The sequence below is a fragment of the Mobula birostris genome, chromosome 11, assembly GCF_030028105.1.
Source record: "Mobula birostris isolate sMobBir1 chromosome 11, sMobBir1.hap1, whole genome shotgun sequence".
Taxonomy (NCBI): Eukaryota; Metazoa; Chordata; class Chondrichthyes; order Myliobatiformes; family Myliobatidae; genus Mobula; species Mobula birostris.
The window spans coordinates 64,478,018-64,503,293 of record NC_092380.1 but is presented as its reverse complement, the minus strand read 5'-3'; the positions used below and the strand labels follow the sequence as shown (position 1 = coordinate 64,503,293).

The following is a 25,276-nucleotide window of genomic DNA, read 5'->3' as shown; positions in this document are numbered from 1 at the left end:
TTCTGCCATCTTTTTTCTGAATGGACATTGAACCCATGAACACTACCTTACTACTTTTTTATTTCTATTTTTGCACCACTTATTCAAGTTAACTCTTTTATATATTTTTATTGTAATTTGCATTTTTCTGTTACGTATTGCATTGTACTGCTGCTGCAAAAAAACTAATTTTACGACATATGCCAGTGATACTACACCTGATTCTGATGCCGTGCTCAGGCAAAGGTGAATGTATTGCGTCCCTCGACCACCAAACCTTTCAAAGTAATGTCGGGACTTAAATTACACTCAGTAGTTACCCCAGAACTCATTGTCATGCCAGTTCAAGTTTAACTGAACCCTTTTAAACTGTAGTACCCAGTATGTGTCTGAAGAACAATTGAACTTGATGTGAAACATTTGATAAAGCAATTATAGTGGTGACAAGTTCTCGTTATTCTGTGGATTTCTAGAATTTGTTTGGTAACTATCACCACCCTGATTTTGAATAAATAAAGAAAGTTGAATGCTGCCTAAATAGTAGACCACGAGAAACAGGAGCAGTCCAAAAGCACTAATGGATCCACGTTTAATAAAGGTGTCCTTCCACAGTAATGATAGCGGTGGTGGTGGGGTGATTTAGTGAGTGGAGATGTTGATAAGCCTTACTACTAGGAGGGAAAGTAACTGTTTTTGAGTATGGTGGTCCTAAAATAGTTAAATAATTTTGTGTTTTATTCTTTACCCAGTTCTTTACAATAACCGGAATGTTTTGCTAAAAATCTAAATCTGACCGAAGATAGTTTAAACAATAGTAAAGCTGATGAAGGTTTATAACCATGTAACAATTACAGCACGGAAACAGGCCATCTCGTCTCTTCTAGTCCGTGCCGAACTCTTACTCTCACCTAGTTCCGCTGACCTGCACTCGGCCCATAACCCTCCATTCCCTTAGTTAATACATATCTGATGAGTAGAGATTGATATGGAGAACATCTTTCAGCCCATCATGTCTCTGCCAGTTGGAAAAGAACCATCTGGCTCCTAGCCCTGCGGGTTGCAACTTTTCAAGCGCTTCTTCAAATACGTAATAAATCTGATCATGGCTTTGCTATCCTCCTCCTTTTCTATTAGTGAGTTTCAGATCCCTTTCACCCTCTGGATGGGGAATAGATAATTCCTCATCTCTCCATTTCATCCTTCTACAACTTACTTTAAGTGCATGGTAGAAGTTAATGATTTAGTTTATGGTAAAGCCCTGGCTATAGATTATAGTAGACCACTAGATTTTGAAAGAGATCCTTTGTTTTAAGAAGACAACCTCAACCTATCCACTCTTTCCTTGTATCGGAAAATTTACTGTTGGTCAATATTTTGTAAGTTTCCACTGTATCCCCTTTGGTACAATCGTACCTTCCCTCCACTGTGAGACTGGAAGTGTATGCTCAAGCTGTAGTATTAAGTATTGTCTACATTTCTAGATTAACCATATTGCTGCTATATTCTTTGCCTTAACTTGTAAAGGAAACCATTTTGTGTGCCTTTTTACAGAATCAGGTTTAATCTCACTGGCATATGTCATGAAATCTGTTAACTTTGCAGTAGCAGTACAATGCAATACATGATAATATAGGAAAAAACTGAATTAGTATATCCGTATATCAAATAGTTCAAGTAAATTAGTAATGCAAAAACAGAAATAAGAATGTAGTGAGGTAATGTTCATGGTTTCAATATCCATTCAGTAATCGTAATCAAATGGCCAAGGGAAAGAAGCTGTTCCTGAATCACTGAGTATGTGTCTTCAGGCTTTTGTAGCTCTTTCCTGATGGTAACAATGAGAACAGGGCGTGCCCTGGGTGGTTGGATCCTTAATGATTGACGCTGCCTTTTTGAGGCACTGCTCCTTAAAAATATCCTGGATACTACAGAGGCTAGTAGTGCCCATGATGGAACTGACTAATTTTACAACTCTCTGCAGCTTACTACGATTCTGTGCAGTAGCCCCCTCCCCCGCATACCTGACAGTGATGCAGCCAGGCAGAATGCTCTCCACTGTATATCTGTAGAAATTTTTGAGTGTTTTTGGTGACATTCCAAATCTCCTCAAACTCCTAATGAAATATACCTCAGGTCTTGCCTTCTTTATAGCTGCATCGATATGTTGGGACCAGGTCTGGTCTTCAGAGATCCTAACGCTCAGTAATTTGAAAATTGCTCACTCTCTCCACTTCTGACCCCTCCCCCCCCCATAAAGGTTGGAGTGTGTTCTCTCGTCTAACCCTCTCTGAAGTCCACAATCAGCTCTTTGGTCGTACTGACATTGAGTGCCAGGTTGTTGCTGCAACACAGATATTTAACAAAAATAACAAATATTTAAAGGTACCAGTGTAGGTGAATAAGTGGTTAAAAAAGATATAAAAGAATGTAATCTCCCACTATTTCTCCATACCTAAGACTATCCTTTCATTTATTGTGTATTTTCTTAGTTGGAAGGAGCACTTTCACAGTCATAGCACCCTCTATTCCTATTTCTATATTTACTGTCTGGAATTGTTTGTGTAGGGAGAGAGTGGTTTTGGATAGTGAGGACAGAAACTTGAAATGACTTTGACTTTGTACATTTGGCTGCTTGATAGTGTTAATTAGCTGTAGTTAATTATAATAGGACTGGAATTTGCAGCTGATGCTTTGAGCCTGTTGGTGTGTAGCTGTGATGTCTTTGAAAGGAAAGATTAAAAAATAATCACATGTGCAGCACATTTTTCTTCAGTGGTAGATTTTGAACACTAGTTGCACAAATATTCAGTTCTTTTTTGGGGTAGCGCAGGTGGTGACTCCAAGTAGGGTCTGATGTAATTTTGAAAGTGACTACAAGGAACCAGTAATTCTGTAACTGTAATATTAAATATGAATTTTGCTGATACTTTCATGGAACAAAAATAGCCATTATATGGGGGCATCTGCCTGTTATGAAGGATGGTCTTTGTTATGCTCGTAGACTATTTGATAAATTTCAAGTAGCATTATTGGTAAGCTAATTCAGCACAGTTTTTCCATTAATTGGCATGGGAATTTTTCAATGAACTACTCAGTAAATATGCTTCCTAAGTCTCATTCATCTATGCAAATTTGGTGTAATAAAATGTATTGGCAAGTAGATTTCTCTTCAAGTTGTATAAATACAACTATGATATGTCTTAAGACAACAAATGTTGCATATATTCTTGCATTTAAACTGTAGTACAATGATATATTTTGGATGAAATATTGAACCAAGCTACTTGACAGCTCCCTTAATGTTTTCTTTGAACAGTGGAAGTGTTTCATCAAAGGCCCCTGACAAATAGTACCCTTCAATATGTGTAGAAAGGATTGTCTGGTCACCACTTCTTGTGTGAGCCGTGTGACTTGACTTCACCCTATCACGGATATTCCCTTTGTTCTATCCATTCCTCCTACCAGCTTCTCTGAAATTAAAAATTGCTGTTAACTCTCTCTTTGAGTTCTGATGAAGAGGCTGCTAATGAAACGTTAACTCTGTTTTTTGTACCACACATGCTGCAGGACCTGCTGAATGTTCCCACTTTTTTTCATGTTTCCAGCATTTGCAATTGTATTGATTTTAATTTGCCATAGGTTTAATGTCTGTTGCATAAAGCACGAAATGCTGTTCAGGAATATTCGGACTATAAATCCCGTAAGTTTTTTTAAGTGTGCTATATAGACATATCCATTGTGCCAATGTATAAAATATTCATTTTAGTAATACCAATAACTGATATTTAGCTCTTTTTCATTTCTCCACATAACAAAATCATTTGTTCTTCCATATTTCACCATGTATTATAAATGCAGGTTGAGTCAGTTGAAAGGAAGGCAAATGCAATGTTTGCACTCATTTTTAGAGGACTAGAAAACAAAAGCAAGGAAGTAATGCAGAGGCTTTATAAGGCATTGGTCACACCACTCTTGGAGTATTGTGAGCAGTTTTGGGCCCCTTATCTAAGAAAAGATGTGCTGATATTGGAGAGAGTTTAGAGGGGGTTTACAGTAATTATTCTGGGAACAAAAGGGTTAACATCTGAGGAGTGTTTGATGGCTCTGGGTCTTTACTCACTTTTTAGAAGAATGGGGGGGGGGATCTTACTGAAATATATTGGAAGGCCTACTGTAAATAGAATGGATGTGGAGAGCATGTTTCCGATAGTGGGGTGTCTGGGACCAGAGGGCACAGCCTCAGAATAGAGGGACATCTATTTAGAACAGAGATGACGAAGAATTTCTTTAGCCAGATGGTGGTGAATCTGTGGAATTCATTGCCTCAGAAGGCTGTGCAGCCAACTTATTGAGTATATTTAAAACAGAGGTTGATAGTCCTTGATTTAATTAGGGTGTCAAAGATTACAGGAAGAAGGCAAGAATGGGGTTGAGAGGCATAAAAATAGCCATGATGGAATGGCACAGCAGACTTGATGGGCCAAATGGCTTATTTCTGCTCGTGTCTTATGGTCTTGTCAAACAGAAGACTGGAGTGGATGGCAAGGACAATATAGAAGTTGCTTCCCATGTATGATGCTTTGAACTGGTGTTTGTGTGGTTTTGTGAATTGACTGCTTTATTCACCTGAAATGCAGCTACATCATTTTAAGTGCAAGTACTGTGTGTGTTCAGTACATTCATGCCTCTATAAAATTTTGTGTTTATCAATAAAATTTTGCTTCTGATGATTCCTTGTTAATTTTGAACGTGGGTTCATAGATTGGTTCTAAATTTAGGATCATTTTGCACTACAGACTCCTAATCACTGGAAACTTTTGAGATGTTCTAAATTCACCTCATGCTTTCTGTGGTTGCACAGGATCTATCTGGTCTCATAATTGCAAGAGACACCCAAGTGCTTATGAATGTTGCTTACTGCCACTGGTCTTGTCATTAAATTTTTAAGTCAAGTCACTTTTTATTGTCATTTCGACCATAACTGCTGGTACAGTACACAGTGAAAATGAGACGACGTTTTTCAGGACCATGGTGCTACAATGAACAATACAAAAACTACACTGAACTAAAAACAACACAAAACTACACTAGACTACAGAAACACGAGGAAATCTGCAGATGCTGGAATTTCAAGCAACACACATAAAAGTTGCTGGTGAACGCAGCAAGCCAGGCAGCATCCCTAGGAAGAGGTACCGTCGACGTTTCGGGCCGAGACCTGAGTCCTGACGAAGGGTCTCGGCCCGAAACAGCGACTGTACCTCTTCCTAGAGATGCTGCCTGGCCTGCTACGTTCACCAGACTACAGACCTACCCAGAACTGCATAAAGTGCACAAAACAGTGCAGGCATTGTTGAATGGAGTAATCTATCTAAGCTATTCATCTGCCTTGGATTTGCAATAGATCTATTTCCTTTAACTAGGTACTTGTATTTTACATAGAGAAAGCAAAATAAACTTCTGTATTTTCGGATGGAATCAGTTTAGTGCCAATGAATTCTGAAAACTGCAAAACTGCTGTAACTTACTGTAGATCTTAATGATATTTTGACCTAGATCTTTGTCCTATTTAACATTTCTTAAGAGTTGAAGATAGTGAGATCAGAGCTGAACTCAAGGCTAGAATGTACTTTTGTATACTTTGTTCATGGTGAGGAACTAGTTGATACCTGCAGTTTGGTCAGCAAGCTGTAATCCCATAGGCAGCCTGCTGAGCTCAGGAAAATTAAATAAAAATAAAAACCTTCTCAGCTATCAACCAAGATAGACCTGGCAAATTCATTCTGGTGTTATTAGATGCATGGACTCAGCCTAGAACCTCCAACCATAAATGTAAGTATCGTGTTGGTTAGATGGCATTAGGAAAGAGGTATTATTAGATAGTAGATAACATCATCACTAATTACAGATAAAATTGAAAGTTCTACACATCTGCAGGGCACACTAAAGTCGAAAAAAGAACATTATTTCTGTCTGATTGGATCATTCAAAAATGCAAATTTTTTTTCATTACAAAGCCAGTTTCTGAAAGCAGGGTCTATTTGTTTAACCATATAAATGCACAGATATCTTTTTTAAACTCAGGTGAAATCCCTTGGACAGTGTGAAGGATCCTTATTTGGATTTTAAAGTTAGCAACTTAAAATTTCCAAATACTTGCATTAAATCAGTGGTTTTATTCTGAGGTAAGAAGTCAAATATTAACGGCACAATTAAAAATTACCATAAAAGAGAAAGGTGAATCTTTTTGTTGCAAGAAGTGTATATTATAATTTAAGATAATTTTATAATTTATCTGGAGAGATGGTCTTGAAAAGGGTAGTTTGTTAACTGTTAAAATTCTTCCACTAAGTGCTATTTTTATTATCAGCATTGAATCTGTTCTGAAACTGGACTTCAAAAATGCATATTTTAATTTACCGACCTGCATATTTTGGGATGTGTGAGGAAAACGAAGCATAGTCAGTGTGGTATAACACTGAAATAAGCCCTTCAGCCTTCTATAATCATGCTATTTGCCCATCTATACCAACCCTGTTTGTGTGAATTAGATCCGTATTGTTCTGTAACCCTCTCACTGGGGCTTGTATACAAACATGGCTTGTTAGCCATGAGAAGGCCACCTTTCATAAACGATGTACATCTAGAGTCGGGAGAGAGAGAGGAAAAAAAACATAAAAGGGTCCATTACAGTTGAACCTGTCTAGATGTGCACATAAACGTTGGAGGTCATTTCAGGAGTAGTCCAGAATGCATTGCTTTACTTGTCTGCAGAACCCATGGCCTGCGTGAAAGCACCTGCCACAGTCTGAATTTCATTTGAGAAGGTCTTCAAGGGAACTGGCTCTCTCGGGAGTATTGGCCCTTTCTCCTTGGAGCCATTCATCTGCACAAAGCACTTCTTGCAATGGGGACCGTCCTTACTGTAGCATTCTGCAGCATCTTCCCTTGTGCTCCACTCTGCAGCTTGTACCAAAAAGGCTCCAAACCAGACTATTGTCGTTCAATAATCTGATCCTGCCCAGCTCTCCCGAATCTTCCACTAGGCAGAAAGTTACAACTGGCTGACGCAACATTCCTAAGTTGGGCAACATGGCTCCTTATCTTTAGCTGAAGAGAAAACACTCTTACCAGCAGGACACACTGCTTTTTCAGAAAACTGCTAAAACAAAACGCCTCACAGCATAGCAGTAGAAATTTTAACCAGGTCATTACAATTCTATGCCTTGCCTATTTAAGTGTATGAGTAAATATCCCTTAAATATAATGATTGTATTTGACTTTGTCGCTTTCTTAAGCTCTGCCTCTGGATTCGCTCAATTCATTCTCTCACATTGGAGTCAATCTCTGCACTGCTGTTATGCTTTCCAAACCCCTACCAAATTCGTTTAAAAACCACCAACTAATACCCCTCTTTCCACCCCACCACCTTGGATAACTTGAGCAAACTTCCTTGTAAGGATGCTGATCTCCCTCCAATTTAGTTTCAACCTGAAACTCAAGAGATTCTGCAGTTGCTGGAAATCCAGAGCAGTACACACAAAATGCTGGAGGAACCCAGCAGGTTAGGAGCCATCCATAGAAAGGGTTAAACCTATCCTCCTCTAGGTTCTACCTAGCTCAGATGTGATCGTAATGATTCAAGTACCCAAAACCCTCTCTCCTGCACCAGTTCTTTAGAAAAAGCATTTGTCCTAAACTCATATTTCTACCCTCAGTAGTGTGTGTCACAAGATAATCTGGTCCTATGTGTCCTGGTTTTTAAGCTTTTGCTAAACTCTTAAGGCCTCATCCCTTAGTACCAATGTGTTCTTCCCCCTTCAGAATGTTCTGTACTTGATCTGTGAGATCTTTGATCATGACACCATTGATTGAGACACCATCCCTCTCAGTTACATGTTTGTTTCCCCCAGTAACAAATCCCCACCATTACTTCTTACCTAGATTTTTCCTTCCTCTGCTATGTATCAGAGACAGCCAGTGTGCCATAAATTCAGCAGCTGCTTCTTTCCTGTGAGAGGCCATCCCCACAACACTATCCAGAATAGTATACGTACTTAGTTTGAGGTGCGTGGCCAGAGCAGACTCGTGCAAAACCTGCCTGCATTTATTGCCTTTCCCAGTGGTTACCTATCCTATTTCTTTCTGTACTTGTGCTGTGGAAAAGTTAACTAAATATACATTTAATATGACATTTTCCAGGTGCCCCTTTGACCATTTGCTGTATGCAGTTGATGGGAGATATTGCTGGCCACATTTCCCACAAGTATGGTGACCAGGAACAGTGGAAACGTTTCTGATCTCCCACATCCTGTAAGAGCAGCATAACCACCACCTTGGCTTCCATGCCCTTTATCCCAAGTCCCTTTTATCAAGAAGAAGGTGGGGGGGTGGGGGACCAACGTGATCACAAGAGGAACATGCAGACTCTACACTGCAGGCCAGGATTGAACCTGGGTTATTGGAGCTGCACGGGGGCAGCTCTAGTGTTTCCTTACTGCTTAGTTCGCAATCTAGTTCCATAATTCAAGGTTAGTGTCATTTAATACCACTTTATATTTCCCTTTTGTATGCTTTCTCAAGTGTAGCATGGCCTATTACTCAGCAAACCAATCAGAATCCATGTGGATGGCATGCTTGATTTCTGTTCACCAACTACGTTCACTAACTTGTATGCAGACGATGTCCAACAAAGATGATTTGGTTAAGCATGTCACAACTAGTTGGGAGTTGTATGGGATTATTTATCAACAGTAAGCCTTTTAGTACAAACCTGCCGCACGAAGTACAAATGTTTGATGAGAGCTCCTTATTCTAGGGACATCCTGCATGTAAGAACATGAGAACATAAGAAATAGGAGCAGGAGTAGGCCATCCGGCCCATCGAGCCTGCCCCGCTATTCAATAAAATCATGGCTGATCTGTCCGTAAGCTCGGCTCCCTCTACACCCTGTCCTCGTTATATGCGTCTTCAGACTATGGGGATCCACAGTTATGCGAGGAGCCTATTTCTACCAACATCTTGTTATATGCGTCCAAAACTCAGTTATGTGAGGAGCACTGCCTTTCCGCTAATACGAGTCACGTGCGCACGCGTCACAGTCTCACTGTTGGGATGAGAAGCACCGCTTTCCCGCCAATTCAAGTCAGGTGTGCGCGCCTCACAATTTCACTCCCGCCACTCTCGCATTGGTTTTGGCAAGGTGTGGATGCGCGATCTTAAACTTTTGTTGGTTTTACCTACGGTGCAGTGATTTTTGTGCTTGAAATATTTAATTATGCCTCCTAAGCGTCCGATGTCATGTCCTGGGCCATCAGCCGAGCGGCAGAGAACTGCTTTAACACTTGAAAAAAGTTGGAAATTATAAACAGCGCGGCATCAGCTGAAGGTAACACAGCTCTGGGACGCTACTGCCAGGAACAGAATCTTGCCTCTAAAGTTTTTTTGTTGCTTGACAATGCGCCAGCCCATCCTAAACATTTGGACAGCATTCATCCTAACATAACAGTGCATTTCCTGCCGCCTAACACAACATCGCTGATTCAACCACTCGACCAGTGTGTGATCCACATTCAAGGCATATGTATTTTTTTTTACGGCGAACTATCTCTCAGATGCTGCAAGCAGCAGACGATTTTGAAAATCCCGGGAGTTTACCAATGGTGGAAGTCGGAACACTTGGCACAAATGGCAATGGACATGAACCCACGTTTAGAATGGAGTCAGCATTTCAGTCGTTCCCTGCTGTCAATCCTTCTTCCCTACAAGCAAGTTTAAGCTGAAAAACAAAATGCTGCCAAGCAAACAGCCCTCACCACTTTATGCAAATCGCTGTAATCTTCTGCTGCCGGCAGTTCTAAGAGTTCTGTGAGTTTTCCTTCACCCCTTGCAGTGCTTGATATTATCCTGACGACCACAACCATCCACCTTATCCATGTAATGCTGCCTGACACCACAACCACCACTCATCTCCCAGAGTGAACACACCTGCCACTGTTGGTGAGTACTGTACACCAGAGGATGTTAACTTTCTATGATTTATTACATTGAATATTAACTTAATTTGATTAAATATAATACAAATGTTGTCTTGTACTGCTTTTGTGTCCTATTGGTATAAAATGTGAATAAGTTACAGATAAAACGTATTTAGGAACGCAGCCCTATTTTCTCCATTTAAATAATTATTCACATTATGCAATTTCACATTATGCATCAACTTCGAGGAACATATCCCTCGCATATAACGAGGATAGGGTGTACCTGTCTTTTCCCCCATAACCCTTATTTCCCTTAATATGTAAAAACCTATCCAACTGTTTCTTAAAAATATTTTAGTGAGGAAGCCTCAACTGCTTCCCTGGGCAGAAAATTTCACAGATTCACCACTCTCTGGGAAAAACAATTTCTCCTTATCTCCGTCCTAAATCTTCTCCTCTGAATCTTGAGGCATTGTTCCCTAGTTCTCATCTCACCTACCAATGGAAACAACTTTCCTACTTGTATCTGATTTATCCCTTTCAAAAATTTGTATGTTTCTATAAGATCCCCTCTCATTCTTCTGGAGTTAACAAACTTGATTCATTGTCTTCAATTGTGGAAGTTTTCAGCATGGTAGTGTGATTGGGGGCTGATGGGCAAATTGTATTATAATCAGCTCATCTTTATGAAAGACAAACTGAGCCAATCACAGGCTGAGATCTTTGAAGGGGCTGAAGTAGTTGTTTCGGTTTCTAGATTTAGCCTGACTAAGGCTCTAATTACAAACCTCCTTGGTTGTCATGGTGACAATACTGCCGTCTAATTATAGTTCAATTTTCTAGATTTTATGCATTACACATTGAATATGATGTGTTTATTATCTCCAGTTACAGGCAGAAAGAGTGTTCTGGGGCACTTTGTGCTTAGAGTAATGTAAGTAGTTTTGTTTTAAGCCGATTTCCCAGAGGTAATAATGTCAATGCTGGTTTATAAAGTATATGATTCACAGATAAAGGAAAACCTGAGTTTTCTTGTGCTTTGCACATTTGCCTATTTATCTTTGTTACTGAAAATCTTCAATTTCTTTCTCTTAAACCTCTTGAACAAAATTTCCTTTGCATTCTTATTTTTCAAAGAGCTGCCTTTTGTTGCATTGCCAAGGACACTGGCAGTTTGCCACTACCTTATCCAGATACAGTACTTGTTCTTTGCAAACTGAATGGCCCTGGTATAAATGTCTTCTCATTGAGGGTGTTGCAGCCAAACTCAACCTAATTCACGCACACAGTTTCTGCCAATAATCACTGGGTAACCTCTCTTTTCTCAAACCTCTCATCAGCTTAAAATGAGACTAATCACATCATCCTAAATAACACTCTGATCTAAAGTCTGCAATTTTTCCCATGACTATTTCAGAATCAGAATCAGGTTTATTATCACTGGTATGTGACATGACATTTGTTAACTTGGCGGCAGCAGCAGGTCAATGCAATGCATAATCTAGCAAAGAAAATAATAATAAATAAAATAAAAACAATAATCATAAACAAGTAAATCAATTACATGTTGAATAGATTTTTTAAAAAAGTGCAAAAACAGAAGTACTGTATACTTAAAAAAGTGAGTTAGTGTTCCCGGGTTCAATGTCCATTTAGGAATCGGATGGCAGAGGGGAAGAAGCTGTTCCTGAATCACTGGGAGTGTGCCTTCAAGCTTCTGTACCTCCTACCTGATGGCAACAGTGAGAAAAGGGCATGCCCTGGGTGCTGGAGGCCCTTAATAATGAACACTTCCTTTCTGAGACACCGCTCCCTAAAGATGTCCTGGGTACCCAGGATGGAGCTGACTAGATTTACAGCCTTCTGCAGCTTCTTTCAGTCCTGTGCAATAGCCCAGTGGTCCCTAACCTCCGGGCCGCAGACCGATACATTGCCGCGAAGAATGCAGTGGTGCAGCGATAGTTGGAACACACCCAGCACATCTTTAAAAAAAAGCCGAAATAAACAAGCTAATTAATTGCCGATTGTGTCACCTCTGATCTGGGCCAACGTTTACATACGGGGCAGCACCTAATTAATTAGCTTGTTTATTTCAGCTTTTTTCTTAAAGGTGTGCTGGGTCCGTCCTGGCTACCGCTGTACCGCTGCATTCTTCGCGGCAGTGTATCGGTCCGCAGCCCGGAGGTTAGGGACCACTGCAGTGTCCCCTCCATACCAGACAGTGATGCAGCCTGTCAGAATGTTCTCCACGGTACAACTATAGATGTTTTTGAATGTATTTGTTAATGCACATTGTCCATCTCATTTATACTAAATGTATTGATTCAGATTCTGTTGGTAAAAGCAGGCAATTCTGCTTGCTGTACCTACATTTCCAAGTGGTGACTCTGTGCGGAGTCTATTAGCGAAGTAGTTACTTGCAGAAATTCTGCAACATTTACACTGGAACCTGCTCTCAGATATAGCTCTATTGGAATTAATTTATTGTAGTACTTAAAATATTTTGGGCATCGAGGGAGAGAGGAAGAGGAGAGCCATCCGCAGTACCACCGATGCGGCAGAGAGGGCCTCAAGATGGCTGTGGCTCAAAGGAGGGGAGCCATGGAGTCATTGGTAGCTAGCCATCTGGGCACAAGCTGGGGCCTGATCAGCCCCGGCTGGGTCACTTGGAGGAGGTTGTATGATGTTGAAAGACCCGAAACACCCGATGATTCCAGGAACATCACTGAAGATGTGTCCAGAAGCATCAATAGATGTATGTACACAGCAGAAATTCTGCAACATTTACACTGGAACCTGCTCTCATGTCCAATCCCCACTAGCAAACATCTGGGTCATAAATTTAATTGCGTGTATACTTTGGGCTTATTACTCATCCTTGGGCTGCTGCTGGAGATCTGTTATTCCCTTTTAGAACAGCCCAAAGTGTGTGTGTTTTTTTTTGCAACTAATGAAGCACTTTTAAGTATGGTCAGTCCTTATAATGAGAGAGTGCAGCAACCAGTTTGCATGCAAACAGCAATACAGCAATCCCACTTCATTCAGCACCAAAGGAGGCCAATTGGCCCCCAAATCCACATCTATTATCAGAACAGGCCCAACAGTCCAACTGTCCCATCTTATTGTTCTGTAACCTCTCTCGCATACCTTTCAAGCCCTTTTGATTCATCTGTGACCGGCTGACACTAGGGGTAATTTACAGCTGCCAGTTAACCCAGCTGGATGTGGAAGGAAACAGAGCACCATGATCAACATGAAGCCAACATGATCATAAGGAGAACATGAAAACCTTGCATGTAGCACCCAAGGTCAGGATTTAAACCAAGTAGCTGGAGCTGTACAGCATTGCCGTTGTGCTGCCCAGCATGACTGTATCTTTGGTAATGTTGAGTGAGGGATAAATAGGGCAATTACTGAAATTCAGGTTTTTTTCCTCAAATCTGACAGCATGGGTGCAGGGATGATCTAATGTCTTGCATAAAAGATACACTCCCAACAGTGCAAAACTCCTTTGCAGGGTACTGAAGAATCAACCTAGAATTTTGTGCTTGGGTGTCCAGAATATTTTATTTCTTATTTTTAAAAAGCTATTTTGAATCATTTAAAGTAGTAACAATTCTCTCAACTTTTTTTAGGTCTAGGATTGTTGAGCAGTAACAAAGGCCTTTTGTATCTTTTAAAACTGTTACATCACAAAACAGTATAACATTTCAAATACCATTTACAATAAAAATAGTTCATAAACGGTTACCACCAGTTCTTTGACTCCTGGAGATCGGAAACATCGGACCATTTTGCCTTATGGAAGAGCATGGAGCTACTTGATTTTGTTTTTGTTTATGCAGGTGTATCATTGAAGGTGCCATCAGATTTCCTCCATTATAAATACTGAAACCCTTACTAATAATTTGCTCTTCCAATTCAGTGTAAGAGTCAATAATGTCAGTTTCTATCTTGAATGTCATTGTGTGAAAGGAATATAGTGGAAGAATAACCTTCTCTACTGCCACAATGAGACCACTCTCAGGTTGAAGGAGCAACACCTCGTATTCTGTTTGGGTAGCCTATAGTATGATAGCATGAATGTCAATTTCTTTAACTTCTGGTAATATTTCACACCCCCCCCCCTTTGCCTCTGCTCTTCATCTCCCCTGTTTCCTCTCCTCATTCCATTTCTCCCATTATCCACTCTCCTCTCCTATCAGATTTCTGCAGCCCTTTACCCTTTCCACCTGTCAACTTCCAGCTTCTTACTTCATCCCCACCTCTCCCACACACCTGGCTTCATCTATCAACTTCCAGCTTGTACTCTTTCCCTTCCCTCCCATATTTATATTTTGGCTTCTTCCCCCTACTTTTCCAGTCCTGATGAAGGGTCTTTGCCCGATACACCAATTGTTTATTCGTTTCTCATAGATGCTTCTTGACCTGCTGAGTTCCTCCAGCATATTGTATGTGTTACATAGCAAAGGAATGAATACTCGAATTTGATTCTTATTCTCATACAAAGTATGTTAGCACATCGTTGTAGCTAGTGATATTGAACTATTGCAGTTATTTGCTTTTCATCTTTTATTAATATATGCACAAGTTTATCACAGTTTGTTTTTATTTTTAACTCTTTTCATTTCCTAGTTCAAAGTTGCATCTGTTTTCCACAATCTGTAATTATGGATATTAACAACCGTTTAACTGCTTACCCATGGGTCTTAGTTGATGAATTAATACAGTGGGACATGTAAAATTATTTGACTGTAAAGGACATTATAACTAAAGCTATTTCTTTCCTAACTGATAACTAATATCACACTTTGCATTTATCAGTAGGGCATCACTGAAAGGCAATCAGGATTGAAAACCAAAGCTGTGTTGCTTGTTTTGTTCATCACTTTTTTTTTTGTCTACTGATGCCAGTTGTAAGATTGCATTTAAGGAGTGTCTTGTGTTTGAAAGCTCATTGCAAGTGGTAAATTGTTTTTGAAGGGCAGTCACCAGTGTTGCTTAGTGAAATCCTGTGGAGAACATTGTACAGCTAAGTTTCACAATCAGTAAATTAAAAGAAAAACATGGCAATTTAATCTATTTAGGATTGTGGAGTTTGTAAACTGACTTATGTTGTTAAATGTGAAAAATGGAGTAATTTGTTATTAATCTCACCAAATTTGAATAGTCATTTTAGATGGAGCATTAGAAGAATTTTGCCCTGATTCTTTGGATAGCTTCAGAGTATTACTGCTTCAACATTTCTCTGACTAATATTTGCAAACTCAACAGAAAATGGGGAAATGAATTCTGGTGTCTGCATGTTTCTGTCTCTTGGAATACAGACTATAGTCATGAGCAATTAGAATGCCAGTTCTGGTTGTGTTTCAATTGATGTTAATTTTAAAGGGTATTTTTTCCCTCATGGGCAAATTGGATATGATATTTATGTTTATTCTTGTTCTTTCCTTAACAGAAGCGTTATAGCTTGTCAGTGAAACCACCAAAGAAGCAGCAACAAGTGAAACAGGTTCAGTCTGCAGCAGTGCAAGCATTCCTCAAACGCAAGCAGGAAGAGCTGAGGAAAAAAGGTACAATACTTAAGAGATGTTGGTTGGTACAATATCGTCATTTTGCCTCGTTTTCTGATGGAGATTTGCTCTGCATGAACTTCTGAACTTCTAAACTTCAAATGTGTGATACATTAGAATTCAGAAGTGGCAAATCTGGAATGGTTGACTAGCTATCAGAATTGGGCCCTTAAATATATATTTTAATTTGTTACTGGATGAACTGCAAAGCTGTTGATATAAATTTTCTTTCTCCTCTGAATATCAGTTCTTTTGCATGCACCCTACGTATTTAGTTACTGCTTGCAGGTGGGCATGATCTCCTGCCAGGAAACAGGCGACATGCTACCAGCCGTGTAAATACACAAAATTTGGGGAGATCTTGAAGGAACCAACAATTCTTCTCCATAAGTTTTAATTGGAGGATAGATGGACTTTTTTGTGGGGGAGAGGGTGTCCTCAACTACTTTTATGATTTTTCTGTATTTTATTGCTAGGTGAAGAAGACAAATTTCAGAGATGTATTCTACGTACATACTTTGATAATAAAATGTACTTTTGAATCTTTGAACATAGGCATGAGATATTGGTGAACATGAACTATTCAGATGTTCTGGATGTCGGAATGCTGAGTAACCCAGGTAGTAAAACCAGTGTAACAGATTTGAAATTAAAAATAAAAGATGCAGTCAATAGAACAGGAAGCCTCTGGAAAAAGATTGAATGGATATAGAAATAGTGGGATAGCTATTTCTGCTCATTAAAGTATTAATGAAGCCTCTTAGAGACATTGAGCATTTATGTACATTTAGGTTTCCTAAATTTGAATCCAGCAAATCCAGTAATAATATCCATTATTTAAGAGGAGTGGAAAATGATAAAGAAATTAAACTATTAATTTCTTATTAGGCTTATAATAAGGGGCTTATTAGGGAGAGTCAACATGGCTTTGTGCGTGGTAGGTCATGTTTGACCAATCTGTTGGAGTTTTTCGAAGAGGTTACCAGGAAAGTGGATGAAGGGAAGGCAGTGGATATTGTCTACATGGACTTCAGTAAGGCCTTTGACAAGGTCCCGCATGGGAGGTTAGTTAGGAAAATTCATTCGCTAGGTATACATGGAGAGGTGGTAAATTGGATTAGACATTGGCTCGATGGAAGAAGCCAGAGAGTGGTAGTAGAGAATTGCTTCTCTGAGTGGAGGCCTGTGACTAGTGGTGTGCCACAGGGATCAGTGCTGGGTCCATTGTTATTTGTCATCTATATCAATGATCTGGTTGATAATGTGGTAAATTGGATCAGCAAGTTTGCTGATGATACAAAGATTGGAGGTGTAGTAGACAGTGAGGAAGGTTTTCAGAACCTGCAGAGGGACTTGGACCAGCTGGAAAAATGGGCTGAAAAATGGCAGATGGAGATTAATACTGACAAGTGTGAGGTATTGCACGTTGGAAGGACAAACCAATGTAGAACATACAGGGTTAATGGTTAGGCACTGAGGAGTGCAGTGGAACAGAGGGATCTGGGAATACAGATACAAAATTCCCTAAAAGTGTCGTCACAGGTAGATAGGGTCGTAAAGAGAGCTTTTGGTACATTGGCCTTTATTAATCGAAGTATTGAGTATAAGAGCTGGAATGTTATGATGAGGTTGTATAAGCATTGGTGAGGCTGAATCTGGAGTATTGTGTTCAGTTTTGGTCACCAAATTACAGGAAGGATATAGATAAGGTTGAAAGAGTGCAGAGAAGGTTTACAAGGATGTTGCCGGGACTTGAGAAACTCAGTTACAGAGAAAGGTTGAATAGGTTAGGACTTTATTCCCTGGAGCGTAGAAGAATGAGGGGAGATTTGATAGAGGTATATAAAATTATGATTGGTATAGATAGAGTGAATGCAAGCAAGCTTTTTCCACTGAGGCAAGGGGAGAAAAAAACCAGAGGACATGGGTTAAGGGTGAGGGGGGAAAAGTTTAAAGGGAACATTAGTGGGGGCTTCTTCACACAGAGAGTGGTGGGAGCATGGAATGAGCTGCCAGACGAGGTGGTAAATGCGGGTTCTTTTGTAACATTTAAGAATAAATTGGACAGATACATGGATGGGAGGTGTATGGAGGGATATAGTCCGTGTGCAGGTCAGTGGGAATAGGCAGAAAATGGTTCGGCACAGCCAAGAAGGGCCAAAAGGCCTGTTTCTGTGCTGTAGTTTCTATGGTTTCTATGGTTTCTATTAATTGAATGCATATAGGGAAGTTACTAAAGCATGTCATTAGGAACTGAGTAAGTGCTTAAGTATGTACAGGTTCAACGATAAATAATGTTCCTTTTTGAAGGGTTTATAAAGTAACCTTCTTCCCAAGTGACCAGAAAAATAAGATGTAATTGTAGAAATGAACATGGGTTAGTCTAGGTTATATTTAGAAGAGCTTCCTCGGGGTGGGTTTACGAAATCTGAAATATTCTCTGCAAGCCGTTTCCAAATGCAGGCTAGTGGGTGGCTTGGGTGACCATTTCAGATCTGAGATAGATTGTGGGTATGTGAATTAAAATTGTTTACTCCATTATATAAGTAGTAAATTTAGCACACTGTCATTTTTGGTGTGCAAGAAGTCTGTCTGAAAATATGTGTACTAAATAATTTAATTTATCAAAATCTTGTCAATATATGGTCCATATGTGAAAGCATAAAATATCTTTTGCTTTCTACAAGCAATCAGTCGTAGAAATGAGAGACAATGGAAGGCATTTGACCTGTAAATAGTTCTAAAGTCCTCAGTAGATGATGCATTTCTTCTTCCTCTTGAGATCTCTATCACAGAAACCAGTTGTTAACCAACTTTATTAACTTCAAGTGATGATAAAAAATGGCGGAGACCATTGTATATACAAAAGGTTATGAGACCTGCTATATTACTGAAACCCTTCACATCAGAACTAACTAACTTTAGCAAGTTTTGATACTCTTATAGGTAAGGAAAAGTGCAAGATGAATTCAGTTTGATTAGCTATACCTAGTGGGTCTACTCTCAATCATTAGAAACATGATAGAAGATTTTATAAATAGTGCGCAGTTGAAGTCCCTTTGGGAGCTAGTTTGCTCTAGACCTCTTCACAGACGTGGCTCAAATATAAACCAGGAAAGTTGAGTTCCAGAGGTGTAGTGAGTGTGACTGTTCTCTGTCAAATCAGCATTTAATGGAGTTTGTGGCACCAAGGGGCCCTGGTAAAACTGTTATCAGGTGGGCATCAGCAAAAATCAGCTGGTGCTTGAAGCCAAACTATGGACAAAGGAAAATGGTTTTGGTTGTTGAAATTCAATTATTCCAGCTCTAGAAAATTATTCCAAGTGTTTCTCTTAACCTGACATCTTCAGTACTAACCTTAAGCACAGAAGTAGAGATATTCACAAATTCCATTTGCAAAGTCTTTGGTAAGTCTTTGATGGCAGCCTATGCTGCATTCCTTTTTCAGGTTTGAGCTAATAATTGGCTAATATTTGACTGGTAATAAATGTTTCGGTTTGCTATTGATTGGCTAAACTTTGGCTGGACACACGAGCTTCTGTACAATTCCTCTAAAAAGTTGAGAAGAAAATGCATGTGCTTGGTTAGATTGACTAACCCTGCTTCCTTGTTATTGCATTTAGGATCTAACCTGTTTCTTTAATCACTTTTTAAATGTAGATTTGGAAGACCGGCGGCGGAAAGAGGAGCTATTTGCAAAACGAGTTGCACTAAAACATGACCGTAAGGCTAGAGCAATGGCTACTCGGACAAAGGACAATTTCAGAGGTTATAATGGTATTCCTGTGGATCAGAAAGGCAAAAAGAGGACTTGTGATGATGAGGGGAAAGAACAAAGAATGGATGACAACAATGAGGATTACTATGAAGGGGAACAGGCTGAGTATGAAATGTCAGAAGCAGAATATTCTGAAGGTTCTGAGGAGTTTGTAGAGCATTGGGATGAGGGAGCAAGTAAACAGCATTACAGACAGCCTGAGGTAGCAGTTAAACAGCTGAAACATCAACACAGAGAGCCAGAGAGACCAGCTAGGGAACCCAAAAAACTGTATAGAAAGCCTGATGAGGTGGCAAAAGTACCTGAACAAGCTCATAACAAGGCTAAAGTATCCCAGGTTCCAAAGAAGCCACCAATGAACTTCACAGATCTCCTGAAGCTGGCTGAGAAGAAACAGTTTGAGCCGGTGGAGCTTAAGCCAGTTAAAAAGGTGGAGGAGAAGCTATATACAGCAGAAGAACTAAAAGAACTTGAATTTTTAGAGCGCAAACGACAAAAACAGAATGACAAAATGAAATCTGAGAAAGTGGTCCCGTTTTCACATCCAACCAGCTCATCAAAGAAAGAACCTTCAATTAAAGGTAACAAAAGCATAAACATAGCACAAGGCTCAGGAGAGAAAAATACCTTATCCAGAGAGAATAGCTCAAAGTCTGTCCCTAGATTTAGCAAAAAACCAAAAATGTCATCTAGTGAAAGATTACCTCCTACACCATCTCACAAGGCACCAGCTCAAGAAAAGTCCAAGTCTTCATTAGGGACTGGCTATTCTACCTCCAAAGCACCTGGTAGTGGTAGTAGTGGGAAAACTTCAATAAATGTTTCAGCAAAATCAGGAAGTAGCTTTCAAACACCAAGCAAAGGTTTGAAACCTGGATCCAATGGAAGCCATTCTGCGTTGTCTTCAAAACACACCCAAAAGAAAATTAATAGACCTATGTCTTCTGCGAAAGTTGATAATGTTTCCACAAGACATAATAGGACAGAATCTTCAAGTCTGAACTCCAAAAGTGCGAGTAGTTCAGCTCCTGAGCGACCCAAAGCTTCCTCTGGCTCTAGCCAAAAGCAAACAAGTAGTGCAAGCAAATTGGGCCAGTCGAGGCCCAGTAGTGCGAGTAATTCTAGGCCGCCTTGTGCAGGTGCTTCAAACTCCACACAATCAAAAGAGAGAATTTCAGGTACTCTAAGGCCTAACTCTGGGTCTCTGCAATCAAAAACCACAAATGCCTCTGGATCAATGAGACCTGGAAGTACTTTGGCTGTGCCTGGCCGACATGGGAATGCTCCAAGTCCTGGAACTGGACGACCTGGAAGTGGAGCTGCAGAATCAAAACCCAAATGTACTGTGGTATCAGAAACAATATCATCAAAGAACTTTCCTTCAAGGCCCAGCAATGGACAGATGATCGACAGGAGGCCACCACTAACAGGGCATAGACCAATGATACACCCGCCAGGTACTACATGAAAATATGAAATAACTTTAAATTACTTGTACATTATTTGTTATCTAATGGTATAGAAGGAAAACAAGAGCCTCAGGAACTCCATTTCTAGTTCCATCAAAGGGTTTTAGTCTTGAAGGATTTATATCTTTAGATATACAAGAGGCGATCTCTCACTCAAAGCATTAGATAAGTAAAAACTGATTAAAGTCTCAGACCTGGAACATTAACTCTGTTCTTCTTTCCACCAAGGCTGCCTGATCTGCTATTTCCAGCATTTTGTCTTCTTTTGTTTCATGTTTTCATACTGTTTATGTTTCCCCTTTAAGAATTGTTCTGAGTCTCAGCATGAATTCATCCATTCTGGATTTATGCCTTTCGCATCCACTTAGATTTGCACACAGTAAATTGATTTTGCTGTTAAGGAATATGGATATGCTGGGAGAGTGTAAGTGTTCCGTTTGGTAAATGTTTTTAAGTTTTGATGTATTAGTGGTGTTCAAGTTTGCAATTTGGTTCTTGCAGACTTGTGAACTTGGGCAAATGTATAAAATGATTTTAAAATGTATTTCAAATCATAAAGTGTGAATATTTCTGTGATCACTTGCTAACAGACATGGGGACAGTCATTTAAAGTTAGGTCATTGGAGTTTTGTTCAGACAGTGGTCAATCTCTGGAATTCTCTACCCCAGATCATTGTAGTAGCTAGGCCACTGGAGTTGGTTAAAGTGGAAATAGTGGCCTGTGGCCCTTCTATTTTGTCATGTTCATGCCAGCAAAATAATTTGTGCACACAGGAATAAAATAAAAAAAATGCTTTTGAACTATCCTTGAGTTACTGTACTGTTTAAAGGGTTCTATTGTATCATGTGGAGTAACATGCCTTGATTTAACCTAGTCTCTAGGCTCACCTTAGCAATTTGCTTTATGGAACCTCTCCTAAAGTATATATGCTGCACTTTAGGACATGTACGTACATACATAGTATATGGGTCTTGGTTGTAAAGCCAATTAGATTCGGTCTGAATATCATCCACTATCAAATAATCTGTCAGAATTGTGGAATAAGTGAGATGGAAATATACATAACCTGGATGATTGTGAGAGTGAACTGATGGAATCTGAGCCTGGAATGTGAAAGGCAGATTTTTTTCCCCCGATTCTAAATTTTGTCACCACTGAAATGTTATAATAAGACCTAAGGAATGGTAATTATTTCTCTGTTATAAAATGGTACTGGGAACCCATGGTCTGTACTTGTTAATCACTACTGAACGTCTTACAAGGTATCATTGGTTGTTTCTGTGCCTCAGGACATCCTATAAGGTCAGCTGGTCCTATATCATATAAACGACGACTGGATGATGATGAAGAGGATGAGTATGACTCAGAAATGGACGATTTTATTGACGATGCTGGGGAACCGCAAGATGAAATCTCAAAGCACATCAGGGAAATCTTTGGATATGATCGCACAAAGTAAGACAGCTCCTTCCAGTCTTTGTCTCTGTTTATTTATGTATTGAGAAATAACCTTGCCTGTCTTGTAGGAGAATCCAGAACATTGATTGATTTCTAACTTCTAAAGTTTTAGATCGATCAGAGTTAATAGGAAGAGGTTCTTCACATAAGCTGTGAAGCTGGAGCTCTTTTAAATGAAACACCAATGGAAATTCTAAAATTGGGCTTCATTTTAAGGAAATGGAAATAAGGTATATTGAGGATTTGGGGTAAAGACAAATTAGCACTTTCACAGTAACGTTTCTGAACAAGAAGAACTGCTTAGTTTGGCTTAAATCTGTGAAGTTGCATGGAAACAATGAGAATGCTGCCATTGATATTCCTGGGGGAGAAAGGGTTTTTTGAGGGCAAGGAAGAAGAGAGTAAATGGTGGCATCTGCATTTTTGGTACAGAAAGTAGGAAAAATAAATGACAAAATAGGTTGTGGTGCAGGCACAGGAAGTATTATTTAGCTGTTTTACCACATTTCTCATTCTGCAAGGTACTAAATATTCTTCCAGGTAAGTAGTGATTTGCTTGTACTCTCTTCGGGTGAACATACTATATTCATTTTTCACTATTTGGTTTCTATTATGCAGATCTCATCATTGCTTTGTGTATTACTTTAATTTGTCTGAAAATAATCCCCCAAGCTTTCAGTCACCTTTTAGTTAACTGACCCAACTCACTTTGACCTCTTCTTAGCCTCTGATATTATCTCAGCATAGCCTGGTGTAAACATAAAGAACAGCTCCACATCTTGCAACGTTCTTTCTTATTTTCATGACATGAGCAGGCTTGGCAAGTCCACCTTTAATATCAGCATCTGTAATTGATCTTGAGAGGGTGGTGGTGGGCTGCCTCCTTAAGCCATTGCATTGATGAGACCAGGGTTGCTAGGTTGTAGTTTGATTCAGTGAGACTGAAGAACTATGACTAAGTACTTCAGTCTTTATTAGATTCAGGATTTTCAGATCATGGACACTGCACCCTAATTTTAAATATGATGGTTGTTGGTAACAATTCCTTCTGTATTTACTTGTGCTTTATTTATTAGCTCACCCAATTATGGCCCTTTTTCCCTTTATTATAATTGTTCAAGTTCCACTTTACTTGTCATTCAACCATACACATCAATACAGTCAAACGAATCGGTGTTCCTCCAGGGCCATGGTGCAAAGCACAGTGCCAACAATCTCACACAGCACATATAATTATGATAGCAGAAAAACAGTTACAAAAAAATTTTTTAAATAATATGGTGCAAGTTCCTGAGTGTCATGGCCTGTAGATTGATGGTGAGTGGATGTTGTCCTGGAACCAAGTTTCTGCAAGAACAATCCTACAGATAAATGCAACCAGGTTGTCTTCCACCAAGTGAACACTGGAGGGCTGCACTGATGGGACAAGCCAGCCCCCAGCCCCCAGCCCAGCTCTGAATCCAGCTGCACACAGCCAGTTCTGGTATCTTGTTCCCTGGCAGCTGCACCAGGCGACCCCAAAGTATGAGGCCCTGATCCAATCCACAACTGAAGTGACACAACTCCCCTGCTGTTGGTCTCACCAATGAACCAGTGAATCAGACTCTCAGTATTCTATATTACCAATGTCCAACAGGGTCTTGCGAACACAGTCCAAGCCAGTCATTTCCACCATTTGTTGGACTGCACACCGCCTCTAGGTGGCTAAAGCAGGCTGCAGCACAGTCTGTCTCCACCACTATCAACTCGCTGGTGGGGTAGTCCTGCAGGACTTTACATTTTTGATAACCAGCATTACCCTGCGATTATGTTTAAAAAAAAGACATAAAGGATGAACAATTGCACCTTTGTTTGGAGACAGAGGGGCCACTGCAACAGTGTTCTGTCATCCTTTGTTTGAATATAAAATGATATGAAGTGAAAAACAACTTGATCAGGGAAAGCCTCAGAATCAGTTTATTCAATTGTCAAGGTTGTTTCCTCATTTGCATTAAACAAAGCAGAAGGCATGATCTGGGTCTTTAATGCTTTAATCAGACTAGATCCAACCAGGTGACTGATTCTTTGCAGCTTCTCTTTATTCCGTGATCTATTCATGCTGAGAGGGTCTACACTGTTTAGCAGTGATATGTTTTCTTTCTGAATAATGTGTGTGCCTTAAAGCTGTTGTTCTCCCATATACAGCCCTTAATTCATCCATTTACTTTCTCTTTTAATCTTTGAACTACATGTCACTCAACCATCCAATGCCCCAAAATTCATGCTTGGCTGAATAATATTATCAATTCACGTGGGCATGTGGCCACATGGTTAAGGCATTGGACTAGCGATCTGAAGGTCGTGAGTTCGAGCCCCAGCCTAGGCAGCGTGTTGTGTCCTTGAGCAAGGCACTTAACCACACAGTGCTCTGCGACGACACTGGTGCCAAGCTGTATCGGCCCTTGCCCTTCCCTTGGACAACATCAGTGTTGTGGAGAGGGGAGACATGCAGCATGGGCAACTGCCAGTCTTCCATACAACCTTGCCCAGGCCTGTGTCTTGGAGAGTGAAGACTTTCCGGGCACAGATCCATGGTCTCGTAAGACTAACGGATGCCTTAATTATCAATTCAATGTCTTCACTACATTTTAGTTGTTATTGTGACCTTACTGTAAATCTTTTGAATTGCTTGAAGATCTGTCTTAAAATTTCTTTTGAAGGTATAAATATACTCTTCTGATGTCTCTTCCTGCTTCTTCCAGGATTCCCTAGTTTGAATGTTCTGTTAAGGTATTTCAAATTTAGTCCAACTGATGACTTTTATTAATTCTGTTTGATTTGCATATTGGATTATTTACCTTTTCTTTCTGCCATATGTACATAATTGATTTATGGCAAGGGAGGAAATGTACACTTTTATGTCTTCCTATTTTGAACAGAGCTGGGATATCATATAAAAATGTTAATAATTTAAAAGCCTAGGAACTTAAACTGTATTTTATGAAATCTCCATTCCTTCATTTTTCTTCTCAACACCTGTTCCACGGTCGAAGTTTGT

General features: G+C 39.8%; 1 protein-coding gene across 2 annotated transcripts in view; it reads left to right on the top strand.

The window, feature by feature from the left end:
• Positions 1-25,276, top strand: part of spty2d1 (SPT2 chromatin protein domain containing 1) — a 31,880-nt gene that overhangs the window by 1,033 nt on the left and 5,571 nt on the right. The window contains exons 2-6 of one of the 2 annotated variants that reach the window (XM_072272405.1): positions 9,270-9,979; positions 15,419-15,533; positions 16,089-16,153; positions 19,194-20,768; positions 22,071-22,236. In XM_072272405.1, coding sequence (XP_072128506.1) covers positions 16,108-16,153; positions 19,194-20,768; positions 22,071-22,236 — 1,787 coding nt within the window. In that variant the 5' untranslated portion in view covers positions 9,270-9,979; positions 15,419-15,533; positions 16,089-16,107. The remainder of the gene's footprint in view (positions 1-9,269; positions 9,980-15,418; positions 15,534-16,088; positions 16,154-19,193; positions 20,769-22,070; positions 22,237-25,276) is intronic. The other variant, XM_072272403.1, reaches the window with a different exon arrangement.